At 38.8% G+C, this 12,500-nt stretch overlaps 2 protein-coding genes across 11 annotated transcripts in view; both read right to left on the bottom strand.

Moving 5' to 3' along the window:
- The window catches only part of LOC117064820 (presequence protease, mitochondrial-like), a 31,321-nt gene extending 20,227 nt beyond the window's left edge, over positions 1-11,094 (bottom strand). Inside the window, exon 1 of the mRNA XM_033178935.1 lies at positions 11,075-11,094. The gene's annotated coding sequence lies outside the window, so the exon portion shown is untranslated. The remainder of the gene's footprint in view (positions 1-11,074) is intronic.
- APC (APC regulator of WNT signaling pathway) overlaps positions 1,012-12,500 on the bottom strand; it is a 150,173-nt gene continuing 138,684 nt past the window's right edge. For 9 of the 10 annotated variants that reach the window (XM_033178919.1, XM_033178920.1, XM_033178923.1 and 6 more), the window contains 2 exons: positions 12,068-12,282; positions 1,012-9,697 (listed from right to left, as the gene is read on the bottom strand). In XM_033178919.1, coding sequence (XP_033034810.1) covers positions 3,124-9,697; positions 12,068-12,282 — 6,789 coding nt within the window. In that variant the 3' untranslated portion in view covers positions 1,012-3,123. The remainder of the gene's footprint in view (positions 9,698-12,067; positions 12,283-12,500) is intronic. The other variant, XM_033178921.1, reaches the window with a different exon arrangement.

Consider the following 12,500-nt stretch of genomic DNA (forward strand, 5'->3'; position numbering starts at 1 on the left):
TCTCAAAGTTCCCTTTTCATAGTCTCTTTTAATCTTACTGAAAATTCAAATTAGATCTTTGCTTAAGTTACTGCTTTTTATAATAAGTCTCAAAGGGAACATTAACTGATCCTTCAGATATAATCATTGTCTTTATAATTACTTGTTCATTCATGTCTAAGTTTCTCTGCTGGAGTTGAGATGAGCATTATCAGATTGGATGGCTCAATACTGAATTTTGTGCCTAGGGGAAGGAGAGTTTATCTGTTGGCATACTTTGTCAGATTAAAGGTCCAGCTGTTGGGAGGAATCGCTAGAGCTGAAGGCACTCACTCAAGGAGCCTCACTGTGATAACTTAGGGCAGTAATTCTCAAAGTGTGGTCTCCAGACCAGCAGCATTAGCCTCACCTTCCAACTTGTTAGATATGCACGTTCTTGGGCCCCATTCCAAACCTCCTGAATCAAACTAGGGGTATGGCCCAGCTATGTCTTGGTAAGCACTCCTGGTGATGCCAACGCACTCCTTTGAAGTGCCTTACGATAGGTAACTCTCTCCCCCACTCCTCTCTAAACAGGCATCGTAACTCTTGACTAATTCCCAACACTGGACTTAATATTCCATTTGTAAACAAGCATAAATTGGGAATGTTTGGCCTACTATCGATTATAGCAGCACCCTGTGAACATCTATAAATAGAATTGAGATTTGCCCCTTTACTAATTCAGAACCACTATCTCTAATAGAGGGCCTCATCCAGCAATCTTTACTTCAATGGGTAGTGTAGACTGGCCCTTCTCCCAGTCAGTGTTGCCTACAAAAATTCCACTTTTCTGGCATGTGGAATGAACTCTTCATTTTCAGCATTTATATTTTCTTCCTTATTTGAATTAAAAGGCAATTTTATCTAATGACTAACATCCCATCTCTTTCCATAGAAGTACTTGAAGTGGTTTGCAAAAACTGGCAAGCAATAATTCAGAAAGTTAGAAATAGAAAGTCAGAAAATGAAAGGAAACCAATATGACCTATATGCATGTATCTCCATTGTTTATGGAAGCCTTGGAGAACAACAGAAATAGATTGTATTCATAGACAATTTCAGATAACATTTGGCAAAAATGTAAATGTCAATCATTTCAAAGATAGTAAATTGAAGTGTTTACAAAGTGGTGCAGTAGACACAGTACAGGCATTGGAGTCAAATACCTTAGCTCCAGTCATAGCACTTTATTTACTGGCATTTTAGCTTTAAAAAAATCATTCTCATTACCTGGAAGTTATAAACACAGGTAAGGGGTAGATAATTAACTACTTAATGTGATTTTCAAGGCACCAGGTAGGTGTGTTTACTCCTCTTTTATCTCCTGAGTGCCCCACAATGCTTAAAAAGGTTTTCCCTTCCCAAATAGTGTATGAATCTTATCACTAAAAATAAATTTTCATTTATTCAACAAATATGTGTGCATGTATCATCACAGTCACCCTTTGATCTTTTAGAACAAACCAAGGAAGATATATTAAGTAAATTATCTTAGTTAATAAGTGTCAGTTTATTTTCCTTCAGGAAGAAGCACTTCCCTCCATTGTACAAGGGGGCACTTAACATGTACCCCAGAACTGTACCCACCAAAAACAAAGTTTCCTTAACAGGCAGGGATTTTAAAACATACTTCTGAATATCCTAATGGTATTAAACCTACCTCTGAAGTTCCATGTGATTTGAATTTCCTGAACATGGCAAACAGCTGATTATACTTCACTGCTGAAATTTTGCCCTAACATACAGGGTGATAAAGTGTTCACATCAGACCCAGTTGCAACAAGATGAACGGGCAAGACAGTAACATTGTAAAGCTTCGAAGAGACTACAACGTCTAAGAATAATCAATTTCAACTACAGAATTCTGTAACATTAAGAAAAAGGAAATTATGTGGGCATATTATGCTTAATGCTTAGTCTATACTAGGCTGTTTACATTGCTATTATATGAATTTATTTTTACTGAGCTCCAGTGGAGTAAGAAAAAAAAGTTTAAGCGGAAAAATATTAAAAATCAAGATGAGCTAATCACATAAAAGAAATTTCAGGAATGGCTAAGTGCCAACACATGGAATGGTTAAGTGGCAACAGTCTTCTTCAATTGTTTTTATTACAGTAAGAGGAATTTTACTCTTAATGCATAGAATCTGAAGAAAAAAATTTATATGAGCTTTTAAGAGAGGCCTTTTAAACAATTATTAATACAAGTGTGAAACAAGACCCTTCAAACAAATACCAATTTCAGTAATAGTTTACATACAGCAATAATTTATTCTGAAATGTTCATTTAGTTTCTGTTGAGACACAATTCATGTCTCATTAATAAAAGAGCAGCCATCTCACCTCAAATACCAGAATATACAACAAATTACAGCATAGCAAAAATTCTACCTACTTTCAGATAAAATCTAGTTCAGGTAAAATAGTTTCATTCAATGTTTTACAGTTACACAGATTTTTGTTTTGTTTTGAGCACAAAATAGTGTAAATGATTACACTGTAGCTATCTCTATGCACATCATGTGACCACATAACTGTTAATCATTACTTCTGAAATTGAACCATCAGTTTCATTCATGCAGTAAAGCAAAGCAGGCTGGGTAAACTTGTTCATCGGGAACCATATTACTGTGAATTTCACAGCCACATGATTAATTATGATGTTAGATGGACTCACAAGGACAAAAACATTTTCTTTTTTTGCATAAATACCAATTTCTCCCTGATGTAAGTTTAGTCAGTTTATAATCTAGAAATGATTGATAACAGCAATATATCATATTTCCTATCTGTAGTGTTATTTTTAGACAAGCAATAATTAAAGGAAGTTGGGATGGGATGCTACTTAAATACATGTAAAACATACTGTACAAACATACTTGGCTTTACTATTTTTTTTCCCAACCATCAAGAGTGCCTCCCAAAATAAGACCAGTGAAGACAAAGTATACTATCAAATATGGCTTCCAGAACAAAAACCCTCTAACAAGAATCAAACCTATTTACAAAATTTCTCAGTCTTTTAAGTTTCATTTGAAACAAAATGTCTATATAGCAGTTGTAATTAACATATAATTTTCTTAGTTTCATTCTTCCGCTCTTTTAAACGGATGTCACAAGGTAAGACCCAGAATGACGCTTAGGACTTTGGGTTCCACTGGATTCTGTGCTGTCAGTTTTTGAATCTCGCTTCTTTGTGTTGTTATTCACTGGAGTTGGGATCTGAGACGGCCGAGCTGAAGTGCTATCTGCGCTGCTTTTCCTAGGGCTTGGGTTGTAATTAAAAGGAGTCACTCTGGCAGCAACAGTCCCACTAGGTGAACTGTGTTTGCTTGAGCTGCTAGAACTGAATGGGGTACGCTCCACTATAGAACTTTCATTAGTCTCTGATACAGGGACAGGATTATTTTGTCCTGGTTTTGTCTCAGTTCCTTTCTGGTCAGGGGCATCTACCTGAATAAAGGAGTTCAGGCGATTTTCCAAACCCACGGTACGCATGGGAACACTGCCATTACCCACATTTTGTTTTGCCTGATTATCTTTTGAATCTTTGTTTGCATTTCCCTTTTCTGAAACACTGTCAATCACCGGGGGAGTATTACCTGTGGGAGATCTTCCAGATCTAGGATTGTTAATGGGACAGTCCTCAATTCTTACCCAAACATCCTCTGTTTTAGAAACAGCAGGTGCCATTTGATAAATTAGAGTCTTTGATTCAGCACCATTTGTAGCACCTGAGGAAATGGTCTGAGAAGTACTATTTGTGGGAGAAATTTCATTTTCTTTTATTTTTCTCCATGTTCCTTTTGCAGATACTTGGTTTTCTTTACTTTGTTTGGTTCCTGAAATAGAGTTCACATGTTTTTCATCCTCACTTTTTGCTTTTTCACTGGATTCTGATGAAGCAGAAAGAATTGAAGATGAACTTCCAGTTCTTCTCCAAGTGCTTACTCGAGGAAGGGATGATGAATGTTTGCTGTGCTCACGTTTCCAGGTTCCTGACCTATTGATCGGAAGTCTAGAAGGACTTTCAGAATGAGACCGTGCAATATCATGGCGCTTTACTGGTCTTCCATCATTATACTCTATAGTGGGACTGAGATTAGGGGGTAGTTTTCGCCATCCACCAGCCTGAACAGATGAATGTGTGGATAGAGACATATCAGGAAGGGAAGGACTTAAAACTGGAGTTTGTGCCTGGGACCTAGTGGGAGAAGCCGGTCTAGACGATGGAGAAAGAGATTCAAATGAAGCAGATTCCTCCAATTTTCTTCTTAAGGTTGGGCTTGGAGCTTCTTTGATGAAAGTTGACTGGCGTACTAATACAGGTCTTTCTGATCTATCAGATTCACTTCCACTTGATTTAGTTGAAGACATTCTAGAAAGTTCTATCTTTTTATTGGCTCCATTACCATTATTCACCTGATTTAGCCCTTTGGAGGCAGACTCACTTCTTGGAATACTACTGGCGTTCTTGGATAAACCTGTTTGTTTGGTAAGGTTCTGTTGGCTCATCTGTCTGCCTGGAGATGTATACGACATTTTTCCAGAACCTGAGGACTTAGTTGAAGCAGTACTAGGAGATGATGTCCTTGGAAGCTGAGATAATTTGTTAGGAGGACTTATTCCATTTCTACCAGGGGAAATTGAGTTTCGGCCAGGAGACTGTACAGGTCTACTTAACGGTTGCTGGGCAGGTCTTGAAGGGGTCGAATCTCTAGATCCTGATCTAGAAGGTGCTTTACTTGACCCACCTATTTGAGATGTCTGCCTGGCAACAGGGCTTAATTCTGATTTCACAGATGGCTTGGCTCCTCTAGGAGAAGTGGTGGCCGTTTGACCTTCACTAGGGCTTTTGGAGGCTGGAGTCTTAAGGGGTGGGCCTTTTTTAGAAACAGGACTTGTACTTGAGGAGCTATTTCGAACTCCTGGAATATGAATCATTGTCCTGCCTCGAGAGATTGAAGGCATGTTTGCTTGAAGGGGCTGCTTCATTTGGCCTGAAATTTCTGAATTAGATCGAACTTTTCCAGTAATCAAACTTTTATAAACTTTTTTTCCTCCTTTGATTCCTTTACTTTCAGATTCTATCTTTTTAGTTTCCAATGTACTTTTCTCCCCTGGTTTTAGAATTCGTGGGCCTTTATTACTTGTAAAGGGTTTTTCTTCTTGATCAGGTGTAAGATGAAATGGTGATCCCAGAGAGATTCCTGATTTCAGGGAAAGGATGGAATCTGAATCAGATGAAGCTTGTCTAGATAAACATGCAGCAGCAGCAGCTTGATGTAAACTACTTACTATGGAATTTGCACCTTCCTGAATAGCTTTCCAATCAAAATTTTCTGAATCAGGGGATAAACCATGTTCTGAATCTGGTCTCTGTATATCTTTCAAATCAAGTGTCAGATCTTCAGCTAATATGCCACCCATATTTCTGGGACTATGTTTTTCATTATCACCCTTAAGTCTTGAAGGCTTTTTCTTTTTTGGCATTGCGGAGCTTATACATTCCTGCAACAGGTCATCTTCAGAGTCAATACTAAGAGAACTGAGAGAACTGTTTCTTGAAAAACAAACTGGGGTATCTTCAACATGAAACGATTTTGGAGCATAGCCTGATGCTTGAGGTTTACTTGGTTCTCCCTGTGAATCAGGGGGCTCAGTCTCTTTGATAGGTTCATTTTCTTTATTGTTGTTGTTTTCTTGGTCAATGTCACTGAGAGAACTCAGAGAGGAATTATGAGAAAAGCAAACTGGAGTATTTTCAATAGCAAAATTCTGTAATTTTTCATCAGTTGCTGCCCCCCTGTCTGGTATGTCTTTGGATGACTGGGGAAAAGTGGATTGCTTCTGCAGTATGGGTTTAAGCTGACCTCGATTTATTGGATGCTTTGCAATAGCTTGTGTCTTACTAGCTGATTGTTGGTTGGAGGTTAGTTCTGTGTGGCTGGTAACTTTAGCTTCTGATTCCTTATTTTCTTTCGCCTTTCTTAATTCAGCCTTTTCCCTGGAAAGGTCAACATCATCATCATCAAAATCTAGAGAACTCAAAGAATCATTTCGTGAAAAACAGTAAGGAGTTCCTTCAATAGGTGTGTAATGATGAGGTGAATCAAAAGCAAAACTTCCTCTGACTCTATCTTCATTATTTGGGAGCTTATCGTTGAAGTCCTTGGAATTATTTTTCAAATTCTGTTTCTTTGAATCTTTGTTGTCTGAGAAAACTCTCTCAGCATTTAAATTATTTTTTGAGTCTGCATTTTTTCTTATACGTGTCCGATATTCAGTATTTTGTGGTATAGGTTTTACTGGTGAAGTTGGTTTCTTTTTCTTACCATCTAACTGATTTTTGTTGGTTGCAGAAGAGGACGCAGATGCTTGCTGGACCTGGCCCATTATCTTTTTCACACGGAAAGGCTTGTGACTTTTCCCTTTGGGCATAGCAGAATTAATGCATTCTGCAAGAATATCACCTTCCTCTGCTTTATTGTCATCCAATTCAGGTATGGTTACAGATGAGGTTTTTCCTCCTTGAGCCTCATCTGTACTTCTGCCTTCTGTAGGAATGGTATCTCGTTTTTCAAATTCACCTGACTGTGCCCCTGCTCTAACTCCTTCTCCAGCAGCTAACTCATTTGGAGGGGATTCTATTGTTAGATCACTTAGAGATGTAGCTGTGGAAAAGTTTATAGGTGTCCCTTCTACACAATACACTCGTGGCATATCATCTCCCGGTGTAAAACTAACATGCTTTTGGGGTTGCAACCTGTTTTGTGATGGCAGAAGTTTGTACACAGGCAGCTGACTTGGTTTCCTTGCCACAGGTGGAGGTAATTTTGAAGCAGTCTGGGCTGGCTTTTTTGCTTTACGTGATGACTTTGTTGGCATGGCAGAAATAATACATTCTTCTAGTATTTCAATATCATCATCATCTGAATCATCTAATAGGTCCTTTTCAGAATCAATAGTTTTTTCTGCCTCTTTCTCTTGGTTTTCATTTGATTCTTTAGGTTGTTCTGATTCTGTTTCATTCCCATTGTCATTTTCCTGAACTGGAGGCATTATTCTTAATTCCACATCTTTCTGTATAAATGGCTCATCGAGGCTCAGAGCACTCAGGCTAGATGAACAAGAAAATCCATCTGGAGTACTTTCTGTGGCAAAGTGTAATAAAGTATCAGCATCTGGAAGAACCTGGACCCTCTGAACTGCAGCATTTACTGCAGCTTGCTTAGGTCCACTCTCTCTCTTTTCGGCAGTAGGTGTTTTATTTTTAGGTGTTTCTCGCTTGGTTTGAGCTGTTTGAGGTGGTGGTGGAGGGGTTTTACTTCTGCTTGGTGGCATGGTTTGTCCAGGGCTATCTGGAAGATCACTGGGGCTTATAATGCCACTTACCATTCCACTGCATGGTTCACTCTGAACGGAGCTGGCAATCGAACGACTCTCAAAACTATCAAGTGAACTGACGGAAGTACATCTGCTAAACATAAGTGGAGTCTCCTGAACATAGTGTTCAGGTGGACTTTTGGGTGTCTGAGCACCACTTTTGGAGGGAGATTTTGCTCCTGAAGAAAATTCAACAGCTTTGTGCCTGGTTGATTCTGAAGATAAACTAGAACCCTGCAGTCTGCTGGATTTGGTTCTAGTGTGCTGCGACACTGCTGGAACTTCACTTACAGGGTCTTCAGTTGACCTAGTTCCAATCTTGTCTTTTATTTCTGCTATTTGCAGGGTATTAGCAGAATCTGCTTCCTGTGTCGTCTGATCACATCCTATTTCATCTTCAGCTGATGACAAAGATGATAGTGAACTACATCTTGAAAAACATATTGGAGTATCTTCCACACAATAAGTCTGTATTGTTTCTTGGTTAATAGAAGAAACTTTGCAAGTGGCAGCCTTTTGAGTCTGACCACTTCTACTCTGTGCAGAACTTGGATGGAGCTGATTCTGCCTCTTGGCATTAGATGAAGGTGTGGACGTATTCTCACTGCTTGAAGAGATATGTTCAGTTTTAGTGCTTTGTCCAGATGAACTCTTTGAGAATGAAAATGACTGTTTCTGTGAAGAAGGAATATCTGTGGCATATTTTAAACTATAATCAATAGGCTGATCCACATGATGTTTCTCTTCATTGTATTTTATGCTATAATTTGTTGGTCTCTCTTCTTCTTCATGCTGTTCTTCTTCAGAGTAACGTTCACTATAATTGGTAGGCTTATCATCTTCATAGACATCTTCTTGACACAAAGACTGGCTTACATTTTGATTAATTCCATGATTAGAACCCACTCGATTTGTTTCTGAACCGTTGGCTCCCCGTGACCTGTATGGAGAAACACATTCCTGCTGTCCAAAATGTGGTTGGAACTTGAGGTGTTTATCATCAGTGCTCTCAGTATAAACAGGATAAGTTGTACTTTGACTCCTTGATTGTCTTTGCTCACTTTGTTTTATTTCATCTTCTATTATGTGTTTGGGTCTTGCCCATCTTTCATTCTGTGAAGGACTTTGCCTTCCAGAGTTCAACTGCTCATCTGAATATTTAAGACTATAATTTATTGGTGTATCTAGTTCTCCATCATTATCATCCATATGATTTGCACTATGTATTTTATGGGCTAGGTCGGCTGGGTATTGACCATAACTGCAAAACTTACTTTCATCATCTTCAGAATAGGATTCAATTGAGGGTTTCATTTGACCTCTTTTACCATAACCATCACTACTACTGACACTATTTAAACTATCATTCGAAGATCTCTTGTATTCTAATTTGGCATAAGGCATAGAACATGTCCTATTTGAATTTTCTGACTTAGTGAAATTGTAAGTGTTTGAATGTGCATGGGCAGCAGAGCTTCTTCTAAGTGCATTTCTCTCATCTGTCACACAATGTAATTCAGTGGTAGACCCAGAACTTCTGTCTTCCTGAGAGGTATGAATGGCTGACACTTCTTCCATGACTTTGGCAATCTGGGCTGCAGTGGTGGAGATCTGCAAACCTCGCTTTGAAGAGGTTCCTGGATTTTCTGTTGCTGGATGGTAGTTGCCTAGACCAATTCCTCGTTCTCTCTCCAAACTTCTATCTTTTTCAGAACGAGAACTATCTAAGCTTCCTCTTGATGAAGAGGAGCTGGGTAACACTGTAGTATTCAAATATGGTGAAAGGACAGTCATGTTGCCAGCATTAAAATTATCTGACCTATTATCATCATGTCGATTGGTGTCAAAAACATAATCACCATAGAGACTTTGCTTGTGTCTTTGCTTACTACGATGAGATGCCTTGGGACTTAAATTGTCTATATTGTCAAAAGTTTCTGACAAATGCTGAGCATCTAATTCTGCTTCTAGGGCTTTTTGTTTCCTAACATGAAGAGATGGCAAGCTTGAGCCAGGAGACATAATATTGGCATCCTTGTACTTCGCAGGCCTATTTGCCATGAGATTCCTTAAAGCTGCAGCACTTCCCATAGCAATCATTTTGTGCTTTGAATGAATGAGGTTCTTGAGCATGCTAACTGCCCCCATGTCCCATAATGCTTCCTGGTCTTTAGGATTTCTTGCTGAGAGATTCCACAAAGTTCCACAAGCATTACTGACTATTGTCAAACTATGAGATTTTAAGTGTTGTAATAAAGTCTGTAGACAGTTGTTCTCTCTTAGAATTTGCCTGAAATAAAATCAAGAGATCATAAAATTAAGGTCAAAATGTGTATCCAGTAACAACAAATAAAAGGATAGAAAACAATAGGCATAATATGATTGTACCAATTATCCTATAAATTCCAAGTATTCCACATCTCCTTCTGTTCTTTCTTATTTCATGTAATGTTTACTGTTTTAAAGTACTAATCTGTCACACTAAAGAAAGTAAAGGTGTCATTTTTTGTCAATTCTACATTTCCTATTCTGTCCCAATAGCTTAAAACATTTGCAGGGGGTGGGGCACGTACATTTACTCTACTCATTTAACAGTTTCCCAATTTAAAGACCATCAATATATCATGAAATCCTATGTTGAATAGGAATTTTGTGGTAATTTAATCTATGGTTGGGTGCCCCTCTGATATTGATATATCTTGGAAGAGGTAGATAGAATTGATTAGGGATCTTTCTGTAGTCAATGCACATTATAAGCTCTTAGACTAGCACACTTACTTTTCAGAGTAATCTCTGTATTTTTTGGCTTGATTGTGTGATACTGCCATCCCTCTTACAAGTGCTCTTGGCCGGACACGGTGGCTCATGCCTCCCAGCACTTTGGGAGGCTGAGGAGGGCGGATCACCTGAGGTTAGGAGATCGAGGCCAGCCTGGCCAACATGGTGAAACCCTGTCTCTACTAAAAATACAAAAATTAGCTGGGTGTGGTGGTGCATGCCTATAGTCCCAGCTACTCAGGAGGCTGAGCCAGGAGAATCACTTGGGAGGCGGAGGTTGCAGTGAGCTGAGATCACACCACTGCACTCCAGCCTGGACAACTGAGTGAGACCCCATCTCAAAAAAAAAAAAAAAAGAAAAAAAAAAGAAAAAGTGCTCTTTGGCAGACTGTGTGCTTATTATTTTTTTTAAAAAATAAAGTAAATTAAAGCTTTCAAAACATTTAAGGCATATAAAAACAAGGCGTGAGGATCAGCATAATGAACTCTGGACGTGAAAGAGCAACAGCTTGTTTAATGCAGGCAAACTGAAGATTAATGACAGCATATTCAGCTTTAGTGGGCTTTAAAATGGACTGGCAAGGGTACACAATAAGCTTTAACATGGTGGTCTTCTCTTAGCAGTCCAGTAGTTACAGGACTTAAGAAATCTTCTCTGCATAGCAGAAAGGGAGACTAGGCTTGTAGTTTCTGCATCACAGACTGAAAAAATGAATAAGCTATAAAAAAACCATATTTTTGGCCAGGCGCGGTAGCCCATGCCTATAATCCCAGCACTTTGGGAGGCTGAGGCGGGTGGATCACCTAAGGTCAGGAGTTCAAGGCCAGCCTGACCAACATGGTGAAGCCCCATCTCTACTAAAAATTTGCCAGGCATGGTGGGGGCTACCTGTAATCCCAGCTACTCGGGAGGCTGAGGCAGGAGAATCACTTGAACTCCAAAGGCAGAGGTTGCAGTGAGAAGGGACTGTGCCACTGCACTCTACCCTAGGCAACAGAGCGAGACTTCATCTCAAAAAGAAAGAAAGAAAGAAAAAAAAGACAGTTGTATTTTTGTTTGACATAATACAGAATCTGAGTTCTGAAAATGTGTGCCCTGTATCTGAGGCACTCTTTTAGGTTTTGCAACTCTAGCAGATTGGATGAATGGCTGTTAGCTAAATAATATTATTTACTGGCCAGGCGCAGTGGCTCACGCCTGTAATCCCAGCACTTAGGGAGGCTGAGACGGGTGGGTCACTGGAGGCCAGGAGTTCAAGAACAGCAGGACGATGTGGTGAAACCTCATCTCTACCAAAAAACAGAAAAACTAGCTGGGTGTGGTGGCGTGCATCTGTAGTCCCAGCTAGTTGGGAAGCTGAGGTGGGAGAATCACTTGAATCCAGGAGGTGGAGGTTGCAGCGAGCCAAGATTGCAACACTGCCCTCCAGCCTGGGCGACAGAGTGAGACCCCATCTCAAAAAAAAAAAAAAAAATTATTATTATTGATACAAAGACATCATTAGAAAAATGTGAACCTTTATATTCTCTGGATCATGCTCATAGTTTTTGTCTTGTTTTAAATTTTGTTTTCACATTCTTTTATACTATACTAATAGAAATGGATTATTTTGTTCCAATATTTGTGACTATTTTTTCCTCCACATATGGGCTACACCTCTCAACTATCATTTGCTTAATTTAGTCTCCTTTATAATACTATAAACTGTTATTACATTAAGTACACTAATGAGTTAAACTAAGAGTTAGTAGTTATCTTTTCACAATAATAAATATATTTTGGCTTAAAACTTTCATGATTATGTAAAACATTGCTTACAATTAGGTCTTTTTGAGAGTATGAATTCTGTACTTTAAAAGTAATATAAAACTCTATATATACCTGTGGTCCTCATTTGTAGCTATCAAGCTGGACACATTCCGTAATATCCCACCTCCACTTTCAATAATGGCTAAAGTGTTTGTCTGGCTCCGGTAAGTAAGAGTGCCAACCAAAAATGCAAGTGCACCATCTACAGCACATATATCAGCTTTATTCTCAGTGCAATGTGCTGACAAATTCCATAAGGCACTCAATACGCTTTTGAGGGTTGATTCCTAGTAAGAAACAGAATATGGGTCATCTAATTAGAGTTGGAATTTGTCTCTCATTAACTTCTATGTTACTGATATTGAATAAAAGCTATTTTTTAATCTATCCTATTGCCTGCCCCTCACTGGTAAATTAATAACTTTCCATTTAGAAAAATGTTCATAAAATAACAAATAGTATTTATATCAGTGATATCTCTATAAAACAAGCAGAACACAATATT

This window comes from Trachypithecus francoisi, unplaced genomic scaffold (genome assembly GCF_009764315.1).
Source record: "Trachypithecus francoisi isolate TF-2019V2 unplaced genomic scaffold, Tfra_2.0 Lachesis_group2, whole genome shotgun sequence".
Classification (NCBI taxonomy): domain Eukaryota; kingdom Metazoa; phylum Chordata; class Mammalia; order Primates; family Cercopithecidae; genus Trachypithecus; species Trachypithecus francoisi.